This window comes from Giraffa tippelskirchi, chromosome X (genome assembly GCF_054371585.1).
Source record: "Giraffa tippelskirchi isolate mGirTip1 chromosome X, T2T-mGirTip1v1.2.pri, whole genome shotgun sequence".
NCBI classification, from domain to species: Eukaryota; Metazoa; Chordata; class Mammalia; order Artiodactyla; family Giraffidae; genus Giraffa; species Giraffa tippelskirchi.
In genome coordinates this window covers 96,630,249-96,653,949 of record NC_137289.1, presented here as the reverse complement: position 1 = coordinate 96,653,949, position 23,701 = coordinate 96,630,249, and the positions used below count along the sequence as shown (strand labels likewise).

Sequence of the window (23,701 nt, the reverse complement as noted above, 5' to 3'; positions counted from 1 at the left end):
CACTCCAGTTTTCTTACCTGGAGAATCCCACGGACAGAGGAGCCTGGCAGGCTACAGTCCATGGGGTCACAAAGAGTCAGACACGACTGAAGCGATTTAGCATGCATTCAGGAACACAACTTTAGCTCCCCACCTGCACAAACTCTAATTCCATACTTTCAGCACTGTATTTTAAACACTGACCTGACAGCTCACAGTATCTCAAACAAAACAGGCTAAACCAAACGCAGTACACTAACTTCCCACCACCTCCACACCCCTCTCACTACCTTCCATGGTCCCCGTCTTAATGAATGGCACCACTGGCCCCAGGCACCCAAAACTGGGTGTTAACCCAGGCTCGGTTCCTCCCACATCCAGTTACAGAATGTTTGCAGAATTCATCTCATTCTCTCTATCCTTGCTGCCCCTCCTTCTGCTCAGACCCTCACCATCTCTTCCCTAAGCCACTACACCAGAAACGTCCCAACTGGTTCTTGCTTTCCATTCTCTCCAGCTCCAACCCTACCTCAATAATGCTGCCAAAGTAATCTTTCTAAAACAAAACCTGATTATGTTACTTTCCTGTTTAGAATCTTTGCCTTTGGGATAAAGTGTCAAATCCTTCCTAGGACATACAAGGTTCTTTATCATCTGGCCTCTGACTACCTTTCCTGCTTCATCCGAGGTTGTGGCCCACACATCTCACATGAGGCCAACAGAGCAACTTGGAAGTTCCCAAACAGTGCTTCTCTGTCTGCCCAGAATGCAATTCTCTTATTTGCCCATCTGGCAAACTCCCACTCGTTTTTCATTTTTTTTAGCCTAGCTCAAAACCCACAGTTCATCATGCTTTTCTCTGAGTGTCTGTCATATTTTGCATCTCTATTATAATACTTATTCAACCTGACACAACTATTTGCTTATATAGTTTGTCTCCTCAATAAGACAAGGAACCCTCTAGGGTTCTGCGTCTTACTCATTTCTATATTCTACTTGTTGAATTAAAGAATGTCTCAGAATTTAAACAAGAATATCCAAACTTTTCCTGATAAATGCCCATTGGGTGAGTCAAGCCAGGCATATAGGCCGAATCTCATTTCAACAAGTATCTTTAAAGTGACAACCCTAGCATATCAAAAATACTTGTTACAGCCATAACCAACAGGAGACAGTTTTAAAAGAAACATCAGACCACCAACAAACCTACCTGTTGAATATTTATAGACATTTGAGCTCCCTTCGTTCTACTCCATCTAAGTGGTTCTTAACCTTTTTTGAGTCACAGACCAATTAACGTAGTGTTTGTCTACCATTTCTTAAACCCATACTCCCTTTTGATAAACATAAAAACCCCATGCACCCCTGGAGATTCTGATACTCTCCCAAACCCACCCAAAATAAAAAGCTGCTTATGTGGTAAGAAATCACAGGTTCACAAGAGATGTGCTCTATCAGGCAAGATAGCGTTAAGCTTTGCTCTCAGGTCATTTCATTGTATTAGAACAGGCATTAACATCAATGTGTAACATTAAATATCCTTTAAAGTCTTTATTGGGAAGAGAAAGCCAGAGAGGTGCTGACATCTGTCTCCCCCACCTTTGAGAATCTTATGATGGAAATTTGCCAGAAACAAATAAACTGAAATATGAAAAAAATATCCTCCGTCTCTTGACCTATAACCCCCATGAGCACATGTTCAAATGAAGGGAGTTCTATGAAAATGCTCCTGGCACTACATTTTCCTGCTACTCCTACTCTCCACACACACCCCTTCACTCCTACTTTAAAATAATCGGAACTAGCTAGCAGCAACTGCTTTTGAACTAAAAAGCTTGTCCTGGCGAAGATAAACGGTTAAATTAAAGAAACAGCTGCCTGGCTGCCTGCTTCTGGCTTGGGGGTTTGGGTTGTGGTAGAGGATAGAGAAGGAGAAAAAAACCAGTCGGAGGAGTAAGTACTAACTTCTTACCCTGCCACGTGGCCATCTTGATCCTATTCTCTCCCACGCTGAGGTCAGCAAGCTCAGAGTTTCCCAGACCCCCCAGTTTTGTAGGGAGACTCAACTGGGATATGGCGAGAACAGCAGCTGTATCGTCTTGTTTTCTGCAGAATGCTCAAGCTGGAACCTGAAAATGTCAACAAGAAAACGAATACCTATATGAAAAACATTCAAATCCTTGAAAATTATCTCCTGTCCCTCTCTGGACCTCTCTTTCCATGATAAGCAGAGACAGTCAAGTGTCATATTTCCACCTAAGCAGCAAGGTATCACTGAAAAAATAATGGGGAGATCTAGAGTCAGTTAATGTTGCCCTTGAGTGTTGTCCAATTCTGCATGAATCACTGGATCTTCAGTACATAGGTTTCAGAATCTCAAAGGATGGGTGGTTGGATGGGATAACCATTAAGTGTCTCTTGACACGACCTCTAAGTTCCACACTTAGGGGAATGAAGTACAGCATAATATCCAATGCCCTCCCCAACCCCCAAAATGCCCAACTCTACATTAAAAAATTTCATAGAAAGGAGAGCAAATTTTGTGACTAAAGTTTTAAAATGGATCTTGTATAAGAGCCATGCCCTCAAGGTCGTGGTGCTTCCTCTCCACTTCATTATATTTTCTCACATTTTGTCAATGTCCTGTAGGGAGCTTAGATTGCTTTTATAATCAGGAAGGAAAAGAACCAAAGGAAAAGAAAAATGTAAAAATAGAACACTAATTTAAGTAAAACCAAATTAATTCAGATAATCTCTATTTTTAAAATGCCAAATTCAGTCTTAGGACAGTACTGCTTGAAAGGATATGAAAGGCACTAGGAATGGGAGAAAAAAATGAAAGGTCTGACTACTTTGTTTGATTTAGAAGATGACTATATTAAACACTTTGCTTGTCCATTTAAACAAGTTCTTAAGTATAAAGTAGCCTTCCTTATGTAGTACACAAGCCAATCTGTTTTTTCTAAGAAAAAGTCCTCACCTTTTTGACCCAGGGAACTTCAAAGTAGATTGCTATTTCCATAGCTTTCATACAAGCAACACTTCCACCCTCTAAGTGAAAGTGCTGACAGTAAACACACTAAAGACTAATACGAACTTGACAGTCATCATTTTGGCCTTTTTTAAATGATGTTTTTTGCTGTTGTTTTAGATTTGAGTTTTACTTAACAGATAAGTTAGCCAAGGTTTTTAATGGAAAAGCTCAAATATATACATAAGCTCAAAAATATACATAACAAACGCCCAGGTACCTATCAACTAGATAAAAAAATTATCAAGTGGTCAATCTCATTTTGTCTATTATTATTCATGCATGGTTGTATGCTTAGTAGCTCAATCGTGTCTGACAATTTGCCACCCCATGGACTGTAGTCCGCCAGGCTCCTCTGTCCATGGGATTCTCCAGGCAAGACTACTGCAGTGGGTAGCCATTTCCTTCTCGAGGGGATCTTCCTGACCCAGGGATTGAACCCAGGTCTCCTGTATTGCAGACAGATTCCTTACCGTCTGAGCCACCAGGGAAGCCCTCTTATTCATGGAAATGACTTTTTTAAGGACGAAAGTATGAATGTGTACACTAACCCCAAGAAGCCAATAGAGAAAAGACAATGCTTTGGATAAGGAAAGGCTTGCGAAGTCCAAGAAAACTAGGAACTCACAAAGTCCCAGGATGGAATCACCAGGAAAATTGCTTCGATGACTTATCTAGAACCTAGAGCAGTTTGTTTTGGTTTGCCTTTTTTTCTCCTCTTATTTAGCGTGCAGTACTGATACACGCCTCATGGGACCAGGAGAATTTAACATCTCCGAAGTCAAACCTGGGCAGCTGCTAATAAATCTATGAAGTGTACATAAAGCAGATTCTTACTGGCTTTTTATACTTCACACTATGGATTTCCCTCACTTATTCAGGGTAGCTTACACTGACGTTATCACATGGGCACACGTACAACTTCACTTTGCACTCCTGGAACGTGATTTGCTCTGAAATATTAATAAGGTACACGCACATCAACGTGAAGGTAAAGTTTTTCCCTTGAGGAGAAGGCGCTCAAGTGCAAGCCTGAAAAGTCAGGAGAGAACAAGCTCCCCGCGTTAAGTGGGAAAAGGAAAACGCAGCAACTACTTTTCCGAGAGCCTGGGCTCCTCTTCGTTACGACCCACACAAACCTGCCAGCCCAGAGCAGGATGGATAAGAACGGGGCCTCAACGGGGTTTTACCAGCCAAAGCCACCCTGCCCCAATCGTGTAAAGGGGACGCCTTGCAGCTAACCTCCCTCCCCCATTCAAAAGCTGGGCGGGCTTGGCGCGGCTCCGCGAGGAAACTTCGCTGGGACAGCGCAGGGACCCTGGCTCGGAGAATAGGGCTGGGCTCCCTGGAAGATGCCGCCCTGCACTGGCTAGAACTGGCCGGTCTAACTCCTCCGAGTGCCAGGCGGCGGCGGCCGGGCACGGGGAACCCCCATCTCCGGGGGGCCGAGGCAGCGGGGGAGCGCCTCCCCTGTGTCTCTGCGCCCGGGGGTGCTCTGGGGGTGGGCCGGGGAGCAGCGGCCCGCCTAAGACCTGCTGCGGTAGAGACAGCCCATTTGTCTTTACCTGTCGCCGAGATCCGGAGCGACGGAGCCCGTGTCCGCCGCCGGCGGGCCGAGCGCTCAGTCGGCTCTGGCGTCCGGGACACTAAGTTGAGCTAGCGCCCCACGTAGCCGGCAGAGCTTCATTCACAGCCCAGCCAGGAGGAGGGGGAGCGGAGCGGGCCCGCGGCTCATGTGACAGGCGCCTCGCAAAGATCTGCCAAGCACAGCCGCCGTCTGCGCGTGCGCGCCCCAGCCAGCACTCTCCCCACACCTCCGCCGAGGTGGGGAGGAGGTGATCCCCGCCCGGGAGTCAGCAGGGCGGGGAGAGCCGCGGCGAAGGCGGTGCAGGGAGGAGTTTCCGTGCGCGCAGCCGCAGTAGGTCGGCCTTGCTCGCTGCCATATTTAATAAGGACTGGGCGGATCCTAGCCCAGTGCTGGGCGTGCCAGTTGCTTTTGAAAAATGAATGCTGCTTTATGTTTCACTGTTTCGAGCCTGCGGTACGGTTTTTTGGTTTTGTCCTTAGAACTAAACTTTGTCTCCTGAGCTTCTGGCCCACAAAATACGTGAGCTAATGTAATTAGTTTATTACATTGTGTGTACTGTGCTCAGTCATGTCCAACTCGGCAACCTCATGGACTATACCTGCCAGGCTCCTATGTCCGTGGGATTTCCCAGGCGAGAATACTGGAGTGAGTTGCCACGCCCTCCTCCAGGGAATCTTCCCGACCCAGGAAGCGAACCCTCGTCTCCTGTGTCTCTTGCAGTGCAGGCGGATTCTTTACCGCTTGAGCCATCAGGGAAGCTGATGGTATATTACATTAGCTCACGTATTTTGGGCTTCCCAGGTGGCGCTAGTGGTAAAGAACCTGCCTGCCAATGCAGAAGTTGCAAGAGAACCTGGGTCAGAAAGTTCCCCTGGAGGAGGGCATGGCAACCCACTCCAATATTATTGCCTGGAGAATCCCATGGACAGAGGAGCCTGGAGGGCTACAGCCCATAGGGTCATAAAGAGTTGGACACGACTGAAGCGACTTAGCACGCACGCACTTATTTTGAGCATCTGTTTATATGCCAGGCACTGTTCTAGCCGTTTACTTTTTTAATCTCATTTAATGTGCACAATAACCCCACTGGGGTGTGTACTATTATTTCTCCACTTTTATTCATAAGAAAACAGAGGCACAGAAAGGTTGTCCGGGCTCACATAATAATGGTAGTGTGAATAGTGATCAAATACAGTAATGCTTCTAACAGCCAACATGATCCTCATAGTAACACAGAAAAGTCCACAGTACGGTTTTGGGTATTGTCTCCATTTTTAATACTTACAAAACAGAGGCTCAGGAAAGCAAAAATCACAGAACTAGGAAGGGGTAGAACTGAGATTCCAACCTAGGCCTACCTGACTCTGAAGCCCTAGGTTGGAAGAAATAGCCCATCATTTTACAAAAGAGAAAACAGGCCATTGGGGTGTGTTGACCTACTTAACATGATCCAGCTAATTATTTATTGGCAGAAATGAGGCTGGAATTTGTGTAATCAATCCAGGTAGTCTAACTAGAACCCCAGTACTCTAATTCAGAGTCTACTGTAGTGAACAATTTTGAACTCCTACTCTGGACAAGCTAAGTGGTGTGGGATACAAAACCTGTATGTACCCTAGCCTAGTCACCACTAGGCCACCAATGACAAATCTATAATCAGAAAAGTCCAGTTTTTTGACCCATTGCAACAAAAGAGTCTACACACAAGAGAAACCCTGGGGCATCTTACCAAACAAAAAGAGTCATTATGTTGTTGGGGGAAGGGTGGGGTTTCAGTGAATTTTAGATGAAGCACTGTTTTAGTAAGCTTGAAGTGGGGTTGTCTGAAGGGGTCAATATCAGGTCTGGACTTCGAAGTGAACCCAGAGTCCTGTTTCCTTGGAAACCACAAAGTAAAGATAGATATGGAATGCTCAAATACCCCTTATGTGAAGCTCTACACCTGGATTGGAAATTGAGGCTGCTTCTCTGGATCCAAGAAACTTCTGTGCTCCAGACAAATGTGGAATGTTTTATTCTCACTGATATGATTTCAAGCAGTAAAATTCCTGATAGCCTATGACTGTAAAAAAGAAAGTTTCTCAGTGAGTAAAAAACATGGTGGTCACTCAAGTAAGGGGGCTGTTATCCACTTATAGCTGCAGCGTGTCTTTGGGAGAAATACTGTGTGCTAAGTCGCTTCAGTCGTTTCTGACTCTTTGTGACCCTATGGACCATAGCCCGCCAAGCTCCTCTGTGCATGGGATTCTCCAGGCAAGAATACTGGACCGGGTTGCCGTGCCCTCCTCCAGGGGATCTTCCCTACCCAGGGATCAAGCCCGCCTCTCTTACATTTCCTGCATTGGCAGGTGGGTTCTTTATCACTGGCGCCACCTGGGAAGTCCAGGGGAATAGCCACAAGTAACTAAAAAGAATTAGGGCAAGTCCGGTCCCACCACTTCATGGCAAATAGATGAGGAAACAATGGAAACAGTGAGAGAGTTTATTTTGGGGAGCTTCAAAATCACTGCAGATGGTGATTGCAGCCATGAAATTAAAAGACACTTGCTCCTTGGAAGCAAAGCTATCACCAACCTAGACAGCATATTAAAAAGCAGAGACATTACTTTGCCAACAAAGGTCCGTCTACTCAAAGCTATGGTTTTTCAAGTAGTCATGTATGGATGTGAGAGTTGGACCATAAAGAAAGCTGAGTGCTGAAGAAGAATTGATGCTTTTGAACTGTGGTGTTGGAGAAGACTCTTGAGAGTCCCTTGGACTGCAAGGAGATCCAACCAATCAATCCTAAAGGAAATCAGTCCTGAATATTATTGGAAGGACTGATGCTGAAGCTGAAGCTCCAATACTTTGGCCACCTGATGCAAAGAACTGACTGATTGGAAAAGACCCTGATGCTGAGAAAGATTGAAGGTGGGAGGAGAAGGGGACGACAGAGGATGAGATGGTTGGATGGCATCACCGACTTGATGGACATGAGTTTGAGCAAGCGCCAGGAAAAGGTGAAGGACCGGAAAGCCTGGCGTGCTGCAGTCCATGGAGTCACAAAGAGCCATACATGACTGAGCGACTGAACTGAACTGTGCTGAGTCCTCTGATGATGGTAAATGGGAGGTGATACCTTGTACAAAGATGTGCAGGCAGGGAATCACATATGAGGACCTGTGAGTAGTCATCTATGGTTGAAGCTTAGGGTAAAGAAGTGCACAGTAGTTGTAGGAGATGTAACCAGAAGATGAATGGAGGCCCAGTCTTGGAGAATCCTGCATGTTGGACTGAGATTTATATTTAATTCAGAAAGTGATTGAAAAAGAATTGAAGTTTTTGAGAAAGGTAATCCTGGAATTGGGTTGATATTGGAGCACTTTTTTAAAATTCAAATGTAATTGACCTTTAACATTATATGAGTTTCAGGTGTGCTGATGACTCACTATTTGTATATATTGCAATATGATTTCCACAATAAGTCTAGTTAACATCTATCACTCTTCTTTAACAAGGTCCATGTTCCAGGAGAAGTAGGTTAGTTGGTTTGTTTTTGTCATTGCAATATAGGAGAAACCAGAGCTTATTTGTAGGTTGAGCAGGAAGATCCACTAGTGAAACAGAAATTGAAGAGCAAGAAAAGGAGGGGATAAAGAATGGGGTAAAATACATGGGGAGATAGAAATGAGATGCAAACTGCAAGCTAAGCTGGGAAAAGATGCCTTTTCCTGTGAGACAAGAAAAAGGTAAGTTGAAGCTACCACTGTAAAGCGAGCAAATATTGGCTTTACTTGGAATATAGGTTTCTTTGGCGGGGGCTTGTTCGGGAGTGATCTATGGCGAGTATGAAGGCAAGGCTGCAGTACACCCATATGACCACGTGGTGTCGCCACTGACCGCTGACAGCTTGAAGGGCTCCTGTTGGGGATTTTAGGAATGCGCTTTGTAAAAGATTGTTCTATCTCTTGCAAACTGCAAAACAAAACTAGTTATGGGAGTGGGCTCTGGAGTCAGACTCCCTGGTCTCAGAACAAACCAGATTCAGAGACTTACTAGCTGTACCACCTCGTTCAAGTTTCACTCTCCCTCAGGTTTCTTATCTGTAAAATGAATAATATGATAAAATGTATTAATAGATTTTAAATAGTTGGAAAAGGTTAAATGCTCAATAAACGTGAGCTAGTATTGCTAGCAGTGGTGATGATGATTAATTAGGCCCCTTTGGATCCACAAATTTTGCAGAAGTTATTTATGTGGTGAGTAAAAAATGCCTATACAAAAATACTTTCCCAAGTGTAATGATTAGAGTGTGCTAATGAGGCAAAGTTAATAATTTAATCAGGAGTTACAGATTCTGTTAACTGTTCTCTTCGCCATGAGAACCTTAACCAGGTGCCCCACAAGTGTGTGTACATGGTCACAAGTGGATCTGGCCAAAAGAGTGTAGCTAGATCAATAGTGCAGATAACTTGAGACCCTCTGTTCTCTTCCTTCCTTGGAAAAACTTGAAAAAATGTTCCTAACCGCCACAGTGCTCAACAGACTTTTGGTCAAAAGCCATTTCAGTTCTTACAAAGTAGAAAGTAAACACAACGTAATCCTAAAAGTTAATTTTAAAGAAACAATAAAACAGTGAATTGCTTTGTGTAATAAAAAGTAGCATTTTAGAGTTAATGTTACAAAAAAAAACAGTAGGTCAGTAGCTTACAGTGGCACCTAAACTGGCATGTCTAAAGCAGCTTTATTTTTTTTTAAAACCATTTTTTAAAATTGAGGTACAGTTAATTTACAATGTTACGTTAGTTTCAGGTGAACAGCAAAGTGACTCACAGATAGATATAAATATTATATATATATATATATATATTCTTTTTCATATTCTTTTCCATTGTAGGTTGTGAGTGAGTGATAGTCACTTAGTTGTGTACAACTCTTTGTGACCCCATGGACTGTAGCCTGCCAGGCTCTACTGTCCATGAAATTCTCCAGGCAAGAATATTGGAGTGGATTGACATTTCCTTCTCCACCATTATAGGTTATTACAAGGTATTGAATATAGTTCCCTGTGCTGTACAGTAGGCGCTTGTTGTTTATTTATTTTATACATAACAGTGTATAGATGCTCATCCCAAACTCCTTATTTATCTCTCCCCCGATTTCCCCTTTGGTAACCATAAGTTTGTTTTCTATGTCGGTGAGTGTTTTTCTGTTTTGTAAATAAATTCATTTGTATATATCTTTTTAGATTCTATGTATAAGTGATATATGGTTTGTCTTTCTCTGTCTGATTTACTTCATTAATGTGATAATTTCTAGGTCCATCCAATGTTGCTGAAAATGTCATTTTTTCATTGTGTGTGTTATATATATATATATATATATATATATATATATATATATATTCATTTTTATCCATTCATCTGTTGATGAACATTTAGGTTGCTTCTATTTTTTTGGCTATTGTAAATAGCAAAGCAGCTTTATCTTTAATTTTGAAATTGTCATTGCAAATCCAGAAATAGTTATATGAGTACATAGCTTTGTCAAGCAGTAAGTAAATGTTTCTGGTATTGTTCTTTATTTGTTCCACATTTTGTTCAAGTCTTTAGTATTGTGCCAGGCACAGTGTTAGCCCCTGGGCTTCCCTGGTAGCTCAGATGGTAAAGAATCCACCGGCAATGCAGGAGATGCAGGCTGGATCCCTGGGTCCCTGGATCAGGAAGATCCCCTGGAGAAGGGAATGGCTACCCACTCCAGTGTTCTTGCCTGGGAAATTTCATGGACAGAGGAACCTGACGTGGTTAGTGTCCAGGTTTTCCCCAATGGTTTCACTTTTCACTATGTTAGCCTAGGGATACTAGTTTTAAAATAAAATATGTGTTACAAACCACTATATATAAAATAGATAAACAACAGAGTCCTGTATAACTCAGAAAATGATCTTCAATATCTTGTAATAACCTATAATGGAGAAGAATATGAAATATATACATGTATAACCGAATCACTTTGCTGTACACCAGAAACTAACACAATATTGTAAATCAACTATACTTCAATCAAAAAATAAAGTAAAATACCATACGTAAATAAAATATCTTGGGTGCCCAAGACATGCCTGAAATAGTTCTAGGAAATGGGGCAGAATAAAAGGAAATGAACAAAGTTCTCTAGTTCAGGGGATCTATCAAGACAGTAGGTTAAGAAGTCTAAAAATAGGGTAATCTAGGATCACTTATAATCACCTTGTACCTGAAGAGCTGAGTATCAAAATTAACAAATGGCAGGACTTCTCTGGTGGCCCAGTGGTTAAGACTCACAGCTTCCACTGCAGGAGGCACAGGTTTGATCTCTGGTCAGGGAACTAAGATCCTGTATGCCCTGTGGTGTGTCCCAAATGAAAAACAAACTGTTCTTAATCAACAAATGTCTTCTAGGACATAATGGTAGCTAACCTCATGATTGGAGAAACACTAACGAAAACCACAGTGTGGTACCCTTAGTAAAGCATAAAATGTTAGTAATATACTGCGGTGAAAAAGCCGGAGGTGGGGTGAGTCCTCTTATAAAATGCTAGTGTTAGTGCAATTACTCAATTGAGGGCAACTTTGCAATAACTATAAAAATTTCAAATACATGAAACTTTGCTCCCAAAAATCCATTTCTAGAAATCTCTCTTTCAGTTATGTTTGCATAGGTGTAATCTATTGTGTACAATTGTTTGTAATAAGAAAAATAAGGAACAACCAGATCTCCATCAAAAGAAGATTGTTCAAATAAATATTGATACATCTACCCAATGAGAAAGCTCTTTGTGTAATTTCTTTATTGAAGTATAGTTGACTTACAATGTTGTGTTAGTTTCAGATGTACAGCACAGTGATTCACAGATATGTGTGTGTGTATATATTCTTTTTCAGATTCTTTTTCTTTATAGGTTATTACAAAATATTAAGTATAGTTCCCTGTATTATACAGTAAGTCCTTGTTGGTTATCTATTTTATATATGTTTTTTCTGTACTTATATGTAAAATTCTATGAAAAAAAGGAAGGTGTGAAGCTGTGTACTTTCTCAATTTTATGCCATGGAAGTATATTACCTATTCAATTATATATCTTAAAAAGTAATAGAGAAAAATTTTTGAATAACCTGTCAAGGATGGTGTTTAGACTGAAGAGCTAGTTGGTCAGCTTCCTGCCTTGTGTGTGGGTATATTAGTCGCTCAGTCGTGTCCAACTCTTTGTGACCCCATGGACTATAGCCTGCTAGGCTCTACTGTCCAGGGAATTCTCTAGGCAGGAATACTGGAGTGGGTTGCTGTTCCCTTTTCCAGGAGATCTTGTTATGCAAGAAAATCTATGTTATGCAAAAACTCAATCTTTATAGTTCTCTAACTGGGCCCAGCAAAATTTTTGACTGTTTTCAGAGAAATTTTACTTTGTAAAAATTCCATGTCAGACTGCCCTCTATTTGAAAGAAGTTCAATTCTATCTACATTAGAGCTGCTAGAGTCTAAAGGAGCAAATAGGAGAGTTTGTTTAGGGAGTGGTTTTGACAATGTGCAGGCCTCTGCTCTGTATTTCATCAAGCTCTGTATTGCCTTCTGTTTCATGCAGGAGTGCAAGCTCATGGAACAGTGGTGGTGGTTTCTCAGAATCACTGTTGATGCCTGGTCACCCACTGCTGTGAGAGCTCCTTGAGGGCACAGTCCGTGACCTGTTCTTCCTTTATATTTATCTTAGCAGAGCTTTTCAAAGCATTTGTGGTGAAGGACCATTTTTTTTGTCAAATCCATTGTGTACCGATACTTTTATAAAATACAATAAAAGTGAATAACTAGAAAAATGAAATCAAAAAGACATAGAAAATACAAGTCCAATTCTTTTCTGATTATATTCATCAAGCATAAAATTATTCTGTCAATGTTTTGTTAAGGTTTTGAAACATTTACTCCCAATTTCTTACTGCAGACCAGTGATAAACAGTCTTATTGCGGACTGGCACTGGGCTGTGGACCACACTTTGAGTAGTATTGTCTCCCAGCACCACCACGGTACCCAGCTTATAGTAGGTAATGAATAAGTGCTGAATTGACTATATCATTCTTCTAGTGTTTTCTATTTTGCAGAGTTTTCACATCTCTCTCCTCCTTCTACCATCATACCACCTTCAGAATTAAGTGGAGCAGATTTTATCATTTTCATCTGACAGAAGATGAGGCATGCAGATTAAGTGACTTGCCTGGACTGAAAACAGCCCAAATTAGTCTCTGACTCCTATTGCACTTTGTGGTAGCGGCAAAAAGAAAACCTTCCAGTCAAAGAGAGCCTCCCAAGAATTCCACCAATTAGAAAAACTTGCCTTAAGCTTTCCAGAGGACCTCCTGGCATGATGGTGTGATGGAAAGAACACAGGTTCTGGAATTAAAGAGCTAGTCTGGAATTCAGGCTTTAGCAAGAGATTTTTACCTCTGAGCCTGTTTCCTTATCTCTGACATGGGGATAATGATAACTTCTCCACTAAGCTGTACTAACTAAATGGTGAATATAAATAGCCAGGTACCTAATTCAGAAAGACTGGTTATTATTAAAATTAGGTTTGGTTTAGAAGGGCCCCATTAAAGGACGTTGGGGGCTTCCCTGTTGACACAGTGGTAAAGAATCTGCCTGCTATGCAGGAGACCTGGGTTCAATTCCCGGGTGGGGAAGATCCCTTGGAGAAGGAAATGGCAACCCACTCCAGTATTCTTGCCTGGGAAATTCCATGCACAGAGGAGCCTGGTGGGCTACAGTCCATGGGGTCGCAAAGAATCAGACACCACTGAGTGTCTAACATTAACTACTTGTTAGACATGCTCTGTAACCTAATCACGTGGAACGTGCGCCATCTACTGGTCGAAGAAAACATAATTCTGGGAAGAAATACCACTCTGTTAAGAATCAGCTGCAGCTCAGTCACTCAGTCCTGTCCAACTCTTTGTGACCCCATGGGCTGCAGCACGCAAGGCTTCCCTGTCCATCACCAACTCCTGGAGCTTGCTCAAACTCATGTCCGTCGAGTCGGTGATGCCATCCAACCATGTCGTCCTCTGTCGTCCCCTTCTCCTCCTACCTTCAATCTTTCCCAGCATCAGGATCTTTTCCAATGAGTCAGTTCTTTGCATCAGGTGACCAAAGTATTGGAGCTTCAGCTTCAGCATCAGTCCTTCCAATGAATATTCAGGGTTGATCTCCCTTAAGGTTGACTGGTTTGATATCGGTGCTTTCCAAAGGACTCGCAAGAGTCTTCTCCAACACCACAGTTCAAAAGCATCAATTTTTCTGCACTCAGTGTTCTTTATGGTCCAACTGAAATCAGTAAATTGTGCCCCTCTTGTCTTTCTCCTTTTACTCCTCCCCAATTGTAACAGGTGCCTCTCCTGCCCCACAGTGAAAACAAGGTAGGAGATACGATCTTCCACCTCCAACTGATAGTGACAAGGCCATATCCCCTTTTGGACATAGTATCAGAAAAGGTCAACTAAATGGACAATTTAAATAAAATCCATAGTCCCATCACATACCATAAAAATATCCAGAATAGAAATGAAAATAACCTGTAATAACAAGAAAATCAACCAACAGACACCAAGACCTATGTCACACATGTTGAACATGTGTATATGTTGGAATTATATGGAATTATAATGGAATTATATAAATTATACAAGGATTTTAAAGCATTCAAGATAAAAATGCTTCAAAAAGCAGTACTGAACAGGTTTGAAATGATAAAAAATAGAAAGGCTCAGCAAAGAAATAGATGACATAAAGGAAAACTGAATGGAAATTTTATCCTTAGTACAGGTTTTTAAATTGAAATATAGTTGATTTACAATGTTATATTAGTTTCAGGTATACAACATAGTAATTCAGTATTTTTTCAGATTATACTTCATTATAGACTATTAAAAGATAATGGCTATAATTCTCTCTGCTATACAGTGTATCTTGTTGCTTATCTATTTTATAAATAGTAGTTCATATTTGTTAATCCCATAACCCTAATTTGTCCCTCTCCTCTTTGCTAGCCACAAGTTTGTTTTCTGTATCTGTGAGTCTGTCCTTGTTTTGCATAAACATGCATTTGTAGTCTTTTTATATTCCAAATATAAGTGATATCACACAGTATTTGTCTTTCTGTGTCTGACTTATTTCACTAAGCATAATATTCGCTAGGTCCATTCACATTGCTGAAAAGGGCAGAATTTCCTTCTTTTTAATGGTGGAGTAATATTACAGTAATATTTGAAAAGTAGTGCTGGAGAAGACTCCTGAAAGTCCCTTGGGCAGCAAGGAGATCAAACCAGTCAATCTTAAGGGAGATCAACCCTGAATATTCACTGAAAGGATTGATGCCGAAGCTGAAACACCAGTGTTGTGGTCATCTGATTCAAACAGATGACTCACTGGAAAAGTCCCTGCTGCTGGGAAAGATTGAGGGCAGAAGCAGAAGAGGGAGTCAGAAGATGAGATGGCTCAGTGGCATCACCAATGCAATGGATATGAACATGGGCAAACTTTGGGAGATGGGGAGGGACAGAGAGGCCCAGCATGCTGCAGTCCATGGGGTCACAAAAAGTCGGACATGACTGAGCGATTAAACAACAACAGTATTACAGTATAAGCACACACATACACACACACCACATCTTCTTAATCCAGTCATCTGTTGATGAGCACGTAGGTTGCTTCCATGTCTTGGCTATTGTAAATAGTATTGCTAAGAACATTGAAGAACTGCAGAACCTTAGAAGAAATGGAGTAGCCCTCATAGTCAACAAAAGAGTCCAAAATGCAGTACTTGGGTGCAATCTCAAAAATGACAGGATGATCTCCATTTGTTTCCAAGGCAAGCCATTCTATATCACAGTAATGCAAGTCTATGCCCCAACCACTAATGCCAAAGAAGCTGAAGTTGAACGGTTCTATGATGACTTACATGACCTTCTAGAACTAACACCAAAAAAAAAAAAAAAAAAAGATGTCCTTTTCATCATAGGGGACTGGAACAAAAGTAGGAAGTCAAGAGATAACTGGAGTAACAAGCAAGTTTGGCCTTGGAGTATAAAATGAAGCAGGGCAAAGGTTAACAGAATTTTGCCAAGAGAACACACTGGTCATAGCAAACCTTCTCTTCCAACAAAACAAGAGATGACTCTAGACATGGACATCACCAGATGCTCAATACTAAAATCAGCCTGATTATATTCTTTGCAGCCAACGATGGAGAAGCTCTATATAATCAGCAAAAACAAGACCAGGAACTGACTGTGGCTCAGATCATGAAATCCTTATTGCAAAATTCAGACTTAAAGAAAGTAGGGAAAACCACTGATAATTCAGGTGTGACCTAAATCAAATCCCTTATGATTATACAGTGGAAGTGACAAATAGATTCAAGGGATTAGATCTGATAGAGTGCCTGAAGAACTATGGACAGAGGTTCACGACACAGTACAAAAGGCAGTGATCAAGACCATCCCCAAGAAAAAGAAATGCAAAAAGGCAAAATGATCATCTGAAGAGACCTTACAAATAGCTGAGGAAAGAAGAGAAGCTAAAGACAAAGGAGAAAAGGAAAGATATACCCATCTGAATGCAGAGTTCCAAAGAATAGCAACGAGTGATAAGAAAGCCTTCCTAAGTGATCAATGCAAAGAAATAGAGGAAGACAATAGGATGGGAAAGACTAGAGATGTCTTCAAGAAAATTAGAGATACAAAGGGAACATTTCATGCAAAGATGGGTACAATAGAGGATAGAAATGGTTTGGACCTAACAGAAGCAGAAGATATTAAGAAAAGGTGGCAAGAATACACAGAAGAACTATAGAAAAAAGATCTTGGTGACCCAGATAACCACGATGGTGTGATCACCTACCTAGAGCCAGACATTCCGGAGTGTGAAATCAAGTGGGCCTTAGTAAGCATCACTATGAACAAAGCTAGTGGAGGTGATGGAATTCCAGATGAGCTATTTCAAATCCTAAAAAATGATGCTGTTAGTGCTGCACTCAAAATGCCAGCAAATTTGGAAAACTCAGCAGTGGCCACGGGACTGGAAAAGGTCAGCTGTCATTCCAATCTCAAAAAAGGCAATGCCAAAGAATGTTCAAACCACACAATTGCTCTCATCTCACACGCTAGCAAAGTAATGCTCAAAATTCTCCAAGCCAGGTTTCAACAGTACATGAACCAAGAACTTCCAGATGTTCAAGCTGGATGTAGAAAATGCCGAGGAACCAGAGATCAAATTGTCAACATCCATTTGATCATAAAAAAGCAAGAGAATTCCAGAAAAATATCTACTTCTGCTTTATTGACTACACCAAAGCCTTTGACTGTGTGGATCACAACAAACTGGGAAATTCTTAAAGATATGGGAATACCAAACCATTTTTCCTGCCTCCTAAGAAATCTGTATGCAGGTCAAGAAGCAAAGAACTGGATATGGAGCAACAAACTGGTTCCAAATTGGGAAAGGAGTACATCAAGGCTGTATATTGTCACACTGCTTATTTAACCTATATGCAGAGTTCGTCATGCAAAATGCCAGGCTGAATGAAACACAAGCTGGAATCAAGATTGCCAGGAGAAATATCAATAACCTCAGATATTCAGATGACACCACCCTTATTGCAGAAAGTGAAGAGGAACTGAAGAGCCTCTTGATGAAAGTGGAAGAGGAGAGTGAAAAAGCTGGCTTAAAACTCAACCTTCAAAATCTAAGATCATGGCATCCAGTCCCATCTCTTAATGGCAAATCGATGGGGAAACAATGGAAACAGTGAGAGAGTTTATTTTCGGGGGCTCCAAAATCACTGCAGATGGTGACTGCAGCCATGAAATTAAAAGACACTTGCTCCTTGGAAGAAAAGCTATGACCAACTTAGACAGCATATTAAAAAGCAGAGACATTACTTTGCCAACAAAGGTTCATCTACTCAAAGCTATGGTTTTTCAAGTAGTCATGTATGGATGTGAGAGTTGGACCATAAAGAAAGCTGAGTGCTGAAGAATTGATGCTTTTGAACTGTGGTGTTGGAGAAGACTCTTGAGAGTCCCTTGGACTGCAAGAAAATCCAACCAGTCCATCCTAAAGGAAATCAGTCCTGGGTGTTCATTGGAAGGACTGATGCTGAAGCTGAAGCGCAAATACTTTGGCCACCTGATGCAAAGAACTCACTCACTGGAAAAGACCCTGATGCTGAGAAAGATTGAAGGTGGGAGGAGAAGGGGACAACGGAGGATGAGATGGTTGGATGGCATCACCAACTTGATGGACATGAGTTTGAGCAAGCTCTGGGAGTTGGTGATGGACAGGGAAGTGTGACGTGCTGCAGTCCATGGGATTGCAAAGAGTCAGACACGACTGAGCAACTGAACTGAACTGAATAACACTGGGGTGCATGTGTGCTTTCAAATTAGTATTTTCACTTTTCCCTGGATATATACCCAGAAGTGGAATTGCTATATCATATAGTAGTTTTATTCTTAGTTCTTTGAGGAACCTCCATACAGTTTTCCATAGTGGCTACACCAATTTACATTCCCACCAACAGGATATAAGGGTTTCCTCTTCTCCATATATTTTCCAACATTTGTTATATGTAGACTTTTAAAACATTATTTATTTATTTATTTGGGTTGCCCTAGTTCTTCGTTGTTCCATGCAGCCCTTCTCTAGTTTTGGTGAGTAGGGGCTGCTCTTCATTGTGGTACACAGGTTTCTCACTGTGGTGTCTTCTCTTAGTGCAGAGCACGGGCTAAACGCACACAGGCTTCAGTTGTTGCAATATGCAGGCTTGATAGTTGCAGCTCACAGGCTCAGTGGTTGTGGCACATGGGCTTAGTTGCCCGGAGGCATGTGGAATCTTCCCAAGCCAGTGACTGAACCCATGTCCCCTGCATTGGCAGATAGATTCTTTACCACTGGACCACCAGGGAAGTCCTTGTAGACTTTTTGATGATATCCATTCTGACAGATGTGAGTTGACATTGTTGTTTTGATTTGCATTTCTCTAACAGCAACTTTTCATGTACCTATTAGCCATCTGTATGTATTCTTTGCAAAATTTCTATTCAGGTCTTCTGCCCATTTTTTTATTGGATTGTTTGGGGTTTTGATACTGAGTTGTATCTATTTGTATATTTTAGATATTAACTGATTGCCAGTCACATCATTTGCAAATATTTTCTCTCATTCAGTAGTTTGTCTCTTTGTTTTGATGGATTTTTTTGCTGTGCAAAAGCTTGTAAGTTTAATTAGGCCCCATTTGTTTATTTTTGCTTTTATTTCTTTGCTGATCTAAAAAATATTGCTATGATCTATGTCAAAGAGTGTTCTGCCTATGTTTTCTTCTAGGCATTTTACAGTTTCAATTCTTATATTTGGGTCGCTAAACCATTTTGAACTTTTTTAATATAATGCAAGGGAATGCTCTTATTGTTTGACATGTAGCTGTCCTGTTTTCTCAGCACCACTTGTTGAAGAGGCTGTCTTTTCTGCATTCTGTATACTTGCTTCCGCTGTCATGGATTAATTGACCATAGGTGCATGGTTTTATTTCTGGTCTCTCTATTCTGTTCCATTGAGCTATGTGTTTTTGTGCCAGTACAATGCTGTTTTGATTATTGCAGCTTTGTAGTATAGTCTGAGCCCTGGGAGGGTTATACCTCTAGATTTGTTCTTTTTTTCAAGATTGCTTTGGCAATTCAGGGTATTTTGTGGTTCCATATGAATTTTAGGATTATTTTTTCTAGTTCTGTGGGAAATGTCATGGATATTTTGATAGGGATTGCCAAATGGAAATTTTAGAACTGGAAAATATGCAATTTTCCAAATTTGGGGGAAAGATATGAACCTACAGATCCAATGGCTTGGAAACCACAAACAGAATAAATGCAAAGAAATCCACATCAAGGTACATCATAATCAAACTGTTGAAAACCAAAAGCAGAGAAAAAAATCTTGAAAGCACCAAGTGAGACATGACACCTTAGGAGGAGGGGAGCTATTTGAATTAAGACATGGTTCCCATCAGAAACCATGGAAGCCAGAAGGAAATGGCACAACACTTTTCAAGTGCCAAAAGAATAGAATACATAAAGAACACTTGAAATTGAACAGTAAAATAAAGCAAATAATCAACCCAGTAAGAAAATGAGCAAAAAACATGAAGAAACATTTCACTGAAGTGGATAGAAAGGGAAGTCGCTCAGTCGTGTCCGACTCTTTGCGACCCCGTGGACTGTAGCCTACCAGGCTCCTCCGTCCATGGGATTCTCCAGGCAAGAATACTGGAGTGGTTTGCCATTTCCTTCTCCAGGGGATCTTCCTGACCCAGGGATCGAACCCAGGTCTCCCGCATTGGAGGCAGACGCTTTAACCTCTGAGCCACCAGGGAAAACAGAAGGTAAATAAACACCTAAAAAGGTGCTCAATGTCACTAGTATTTAAGGAAATTCAAAGTAACACTATGGTGAGATATCACTAGACACTTCTTAGAACTGCTAAGCTAAAAACAAAAAAAAACTGATAATACTAAATGCTGGCAAGGATGTGGAGAAGCTAGATGTTTTATACATTTCTGGTGGGAATGTAAAATGGTAGTCACTCTGGAAATAGCTTAGTATTTTCTTAATAAACTAAACATATACTTAGCATATAACCAAGAACAAACTCAAGGTGCTATATGAGGAGGAACAGAAGGGGCCCATGACCACCCTGTGTCACTACAACTGCCACCTGATGTCAGACATCAACCAGAAGAGCTTTCTATGGAGCATGTGGCCCAGCAAGCTGAGGGGCATGGTCTTTATTAGCACACAACTGTACTTCCACCAGATAATTAGTGTGGAGCATTTCATCCTGGCCATGGCTGTTATGAAGAGCATTTCAACTGCTATGCTATCAGGAGGAGAGCAAGACTCTGAGCCTCTGGTTTGGGGATGACAAGCCCCTTGAGGTATACATTGTAGACCTCATGGTGGACAATACTCAGCTGGGATTCAGTATGTCTGCCCAAGACCACAAGCTCATCGTCTCCCTGTATCTGCTGAAAGCCAAGGAGAGTTCCAGAGACATGTGCCTGCTTCAGGGGGCAGACTTCCATGTGGGCACCTAAATGAATATGATCTGGAGGACCCTGGGTGGAAGGCCACCTAAAGGCCCACCAAAAAAGTCAGTGGTGTGGGAGAACAAGCATGTCACATGGTTTGTCACACAGCACAGTGACATAGGGCTTCAGAGGCTGCTAAAGCTGAAGAACAGGCTGACCACCATGCTGCCACACCTCACTGGCCTCAAGCCCCATGATGGTTAGGTGTAGGGCACAGACTGTTGCATTCTACAGAATGTGGTGCTGACCATCCTTGCCCCAGATACTCAACTGCTATCTTCACTTCGAAACTGGAGTGTTGTGAGTTGGCCAAGATCACCACCATGCCCGGCACTGTCCTAGATGACCTGATAGAGACTTACAGTATCACCACCCACTTCTAGACACAGGGACGCTGTCATCATCCGCATGCAATGCTTTCCTTTTATTTATAAAACACAAGGAAGTGGGGAGGGGGAAACGATTGATACATGCAATAACTTAAATGGATCTTGAGGATGGTGAGTGTAAAAAAGCAATCTCAAAAGTCACATATTATAGGATTCCATTTACTTAAGATTTTCAAAATGAGGAATTTGTAGAGATGGAGAATAAATTAGTGGTTGCCATGGATGAGGAATAGTGAAGGGAGGGGAGTGACTAAAAAGGAGTAGCACAAAGGAGATCTTTATGGTGATAGAACAGTTCTTTATCTTGATTGCAGTCGTTGTTACACAAATCTACACTTGTGATAAAAATGGCATAGAAGTATTCACACACTTTGTACCAATGTCAATTTCCTATATCATTGTCAGTAGTTTGTAACATGTAACTGTGGAGGAAATCTGGGTGAAACTTACAAAGGACCTCCATATTATTTTCATAACATCCTGTGAATCTATAATTATTTCAGTTTTTTTTTTAATTTAAAGAATGGAGGACTTGTAGACATTGAATATGGATGATTCTGATGAGGAATTTTGCTGTATAGGGGGACAGAGAAATCAGGTGGGTAGAGAGCAAGAGAAGGTGATTCAAAAGAAGACTTTAATTTTTTTTTTTTTTTTTTAATGAGAGGAATAACAGCATGGTTGAAGCTGATGGGAAAAATTCTGTAGAAGGGGAAAAAAGCTTGAGGGGCAAGAGAGGAGACAATTGCCAGAAGAGGAGTGGAGGGGTTGTCTTCAGCTGAGAGCAGGGACAGTTCATCCATCTTCATAGGAGAAAGGGTAGAATATATACACAGATTTAGATAGGTAAGTAGATGCAGTGGTAGAAATTTATGGGCTTTGTTTTCTGATTGCCTCTGTTTTTTCAGTGAAATTGGAAGCAAGGTCATGAGCTGAGAGTGAGGACATGGGTGCGGAGGTGTTAGAGGTTTGAAGGGAGAGGAGAAGGTATGAAATAGTTGTCTAGGAAACAGAGAGTAAATGGACTAGGATAATATTATGTGATTTCCTGGCAACATTAAGTGCCCACTTGAGGTTCATGGTCTTGAATTTAAAGTGAAAGTGTAATTTTGTGTTTTTCCCTAGCCATGTTCAGCTCCAGGGATATAGCAGAGGGATAGGAGTCACTGGAAATGACAAAATGGAGGAAGAGACTGCAATTAGGTGGAGGACAAAACTGTAGGAGAGGATTTCAAGGGACTGAGAGGCTAGAGTGTTAGAAGAATCAGGTGTTAAGATATTGAAATCACAAAGAATTTAGACAAGCTTAATTGCAGAGAGTTACAGTGAGACAGAAGCTAAACTATACATATTATATATGTGTGTTAGTCGCTCAATCGTGTCCAACTCTTTGTGACCCCATGTACTATAGACGGCCAGGCTTCTCTGTCCATGCAATTCTCTAGGCAAGAATACTGGAGTGGGTTGCCATTCCCTTCTCCAGGGGATTTTCCCGACCCAGGGATCGAACCCAGATCTCCTGCATTACAGGCAGTTCTTTACCATCTGAGCCACCATACAGATTATATAGTATATTTAATGTATTTAACATATTAAGTGATAGGAAATTCAAAGAAAGATGGGGATTTCTAGGGAGGAGAAAGAGAATGATTTGAAAATAGCAGTGAGGGACTTCAATTTGTGGGAATAAAAATAACCAGTGCTCAAGAGGATTGTAAGGTCGTTGGGGTAGATTCAGATTTCAGTCAGATTAAGAAGGTGAGGGAAGCATTCAGTAAACAGGGGGAAAATATAGAGAGTTTTACTGAAAACTTTGAGTACTATATAGAATGATTATATAATTTATCATCCAAGCTGGGATACTTATGAAAATGACAAACGTTAAACTGGGCAAGACAGTGGCCCACCATGTATAAATTGGAATTGTCCTGGGCAAACCAGGACTATGATTCTATAGGACAAAGTGGAAGGATTTCAAGGCTAAGAGGTGGAAATAGGTTAGGTGAATACACAAAATTGTGTGACACTAGAACATGAAATATGCAGGTAGTAACCAAGGAGTCCCATGGATTTTGTAATGACTGACATAAAGTTGAAGGTCATGAAGAGCTTAGTTCTGGTGATATTAAGGCAGAGTGTGGTGGCAAGTCTGTGAGTGCTGAGAGAGAGAAATGGGTGGCTGTTTGTGGCCTGCCCTTCACTCCTGCCAATGGAGATGCAGAGCCCTGGATAAGGGGGTTCTGTTCCCAGCCAGACAAAAGGTGAATCCTAAGCCCCACTGAGGAAGATTTTGATATTTCTGAAACTCTCTGTGCTTCCAGTCTGAACTATTTGGGGGAACTGAAACTGAAATGACTACAGGTGAGGAAATTAATAGGCCTACCTGTGAAAAGCTGAGGATGGGAAAGACAAGGGACTCAATGGTATTTCCAACAGAACCTATAGGGAAACACACTAACATTGACAAAAGTAGAAAATACAAAGCTGAACAGGAAAAAACCCTAACTGCACAAGAACAAAATGGTTTAAGATGCTGCTGAATTACTCAACATCTCTTATTCCTCTTTTC

General features: G+C 41.4%; 1 protein-coding gene across 2 annotated transcripts in view; it reads right to left on the bottom strand.

Moving 5' to 3' along the window:
• The window catches only part of CLCN5 (Cl-/H+ antiporter 5), a 193,382-nt gene extending 188,516 nt beyond the window's left edge, over positions 1–4,866 (bottom strand). For both annotated transcript variants that reach the window (XR_014076122.1, XM_081567376.1), the window contains exons 1-2: positions 4,576–4,866; positions 1,952–2,108 (exon numbers count right to left, since the gene is read on the bottom strand). Coding sequence is in view for 1 of the 2 variants with exons in the window: in XM_081567376.1 (XP_081423502.1) it covers positions 1,952–1,967 (16 nt within the window). In the remaining variant the exon portion in view is untranslated. The remainder of the gene's footprint in view (positions 1–1,951; positions 2,109–4,575) is intronic.
• Positions 4,867–23,701: the final 18,835 nt, after the last annotated feature.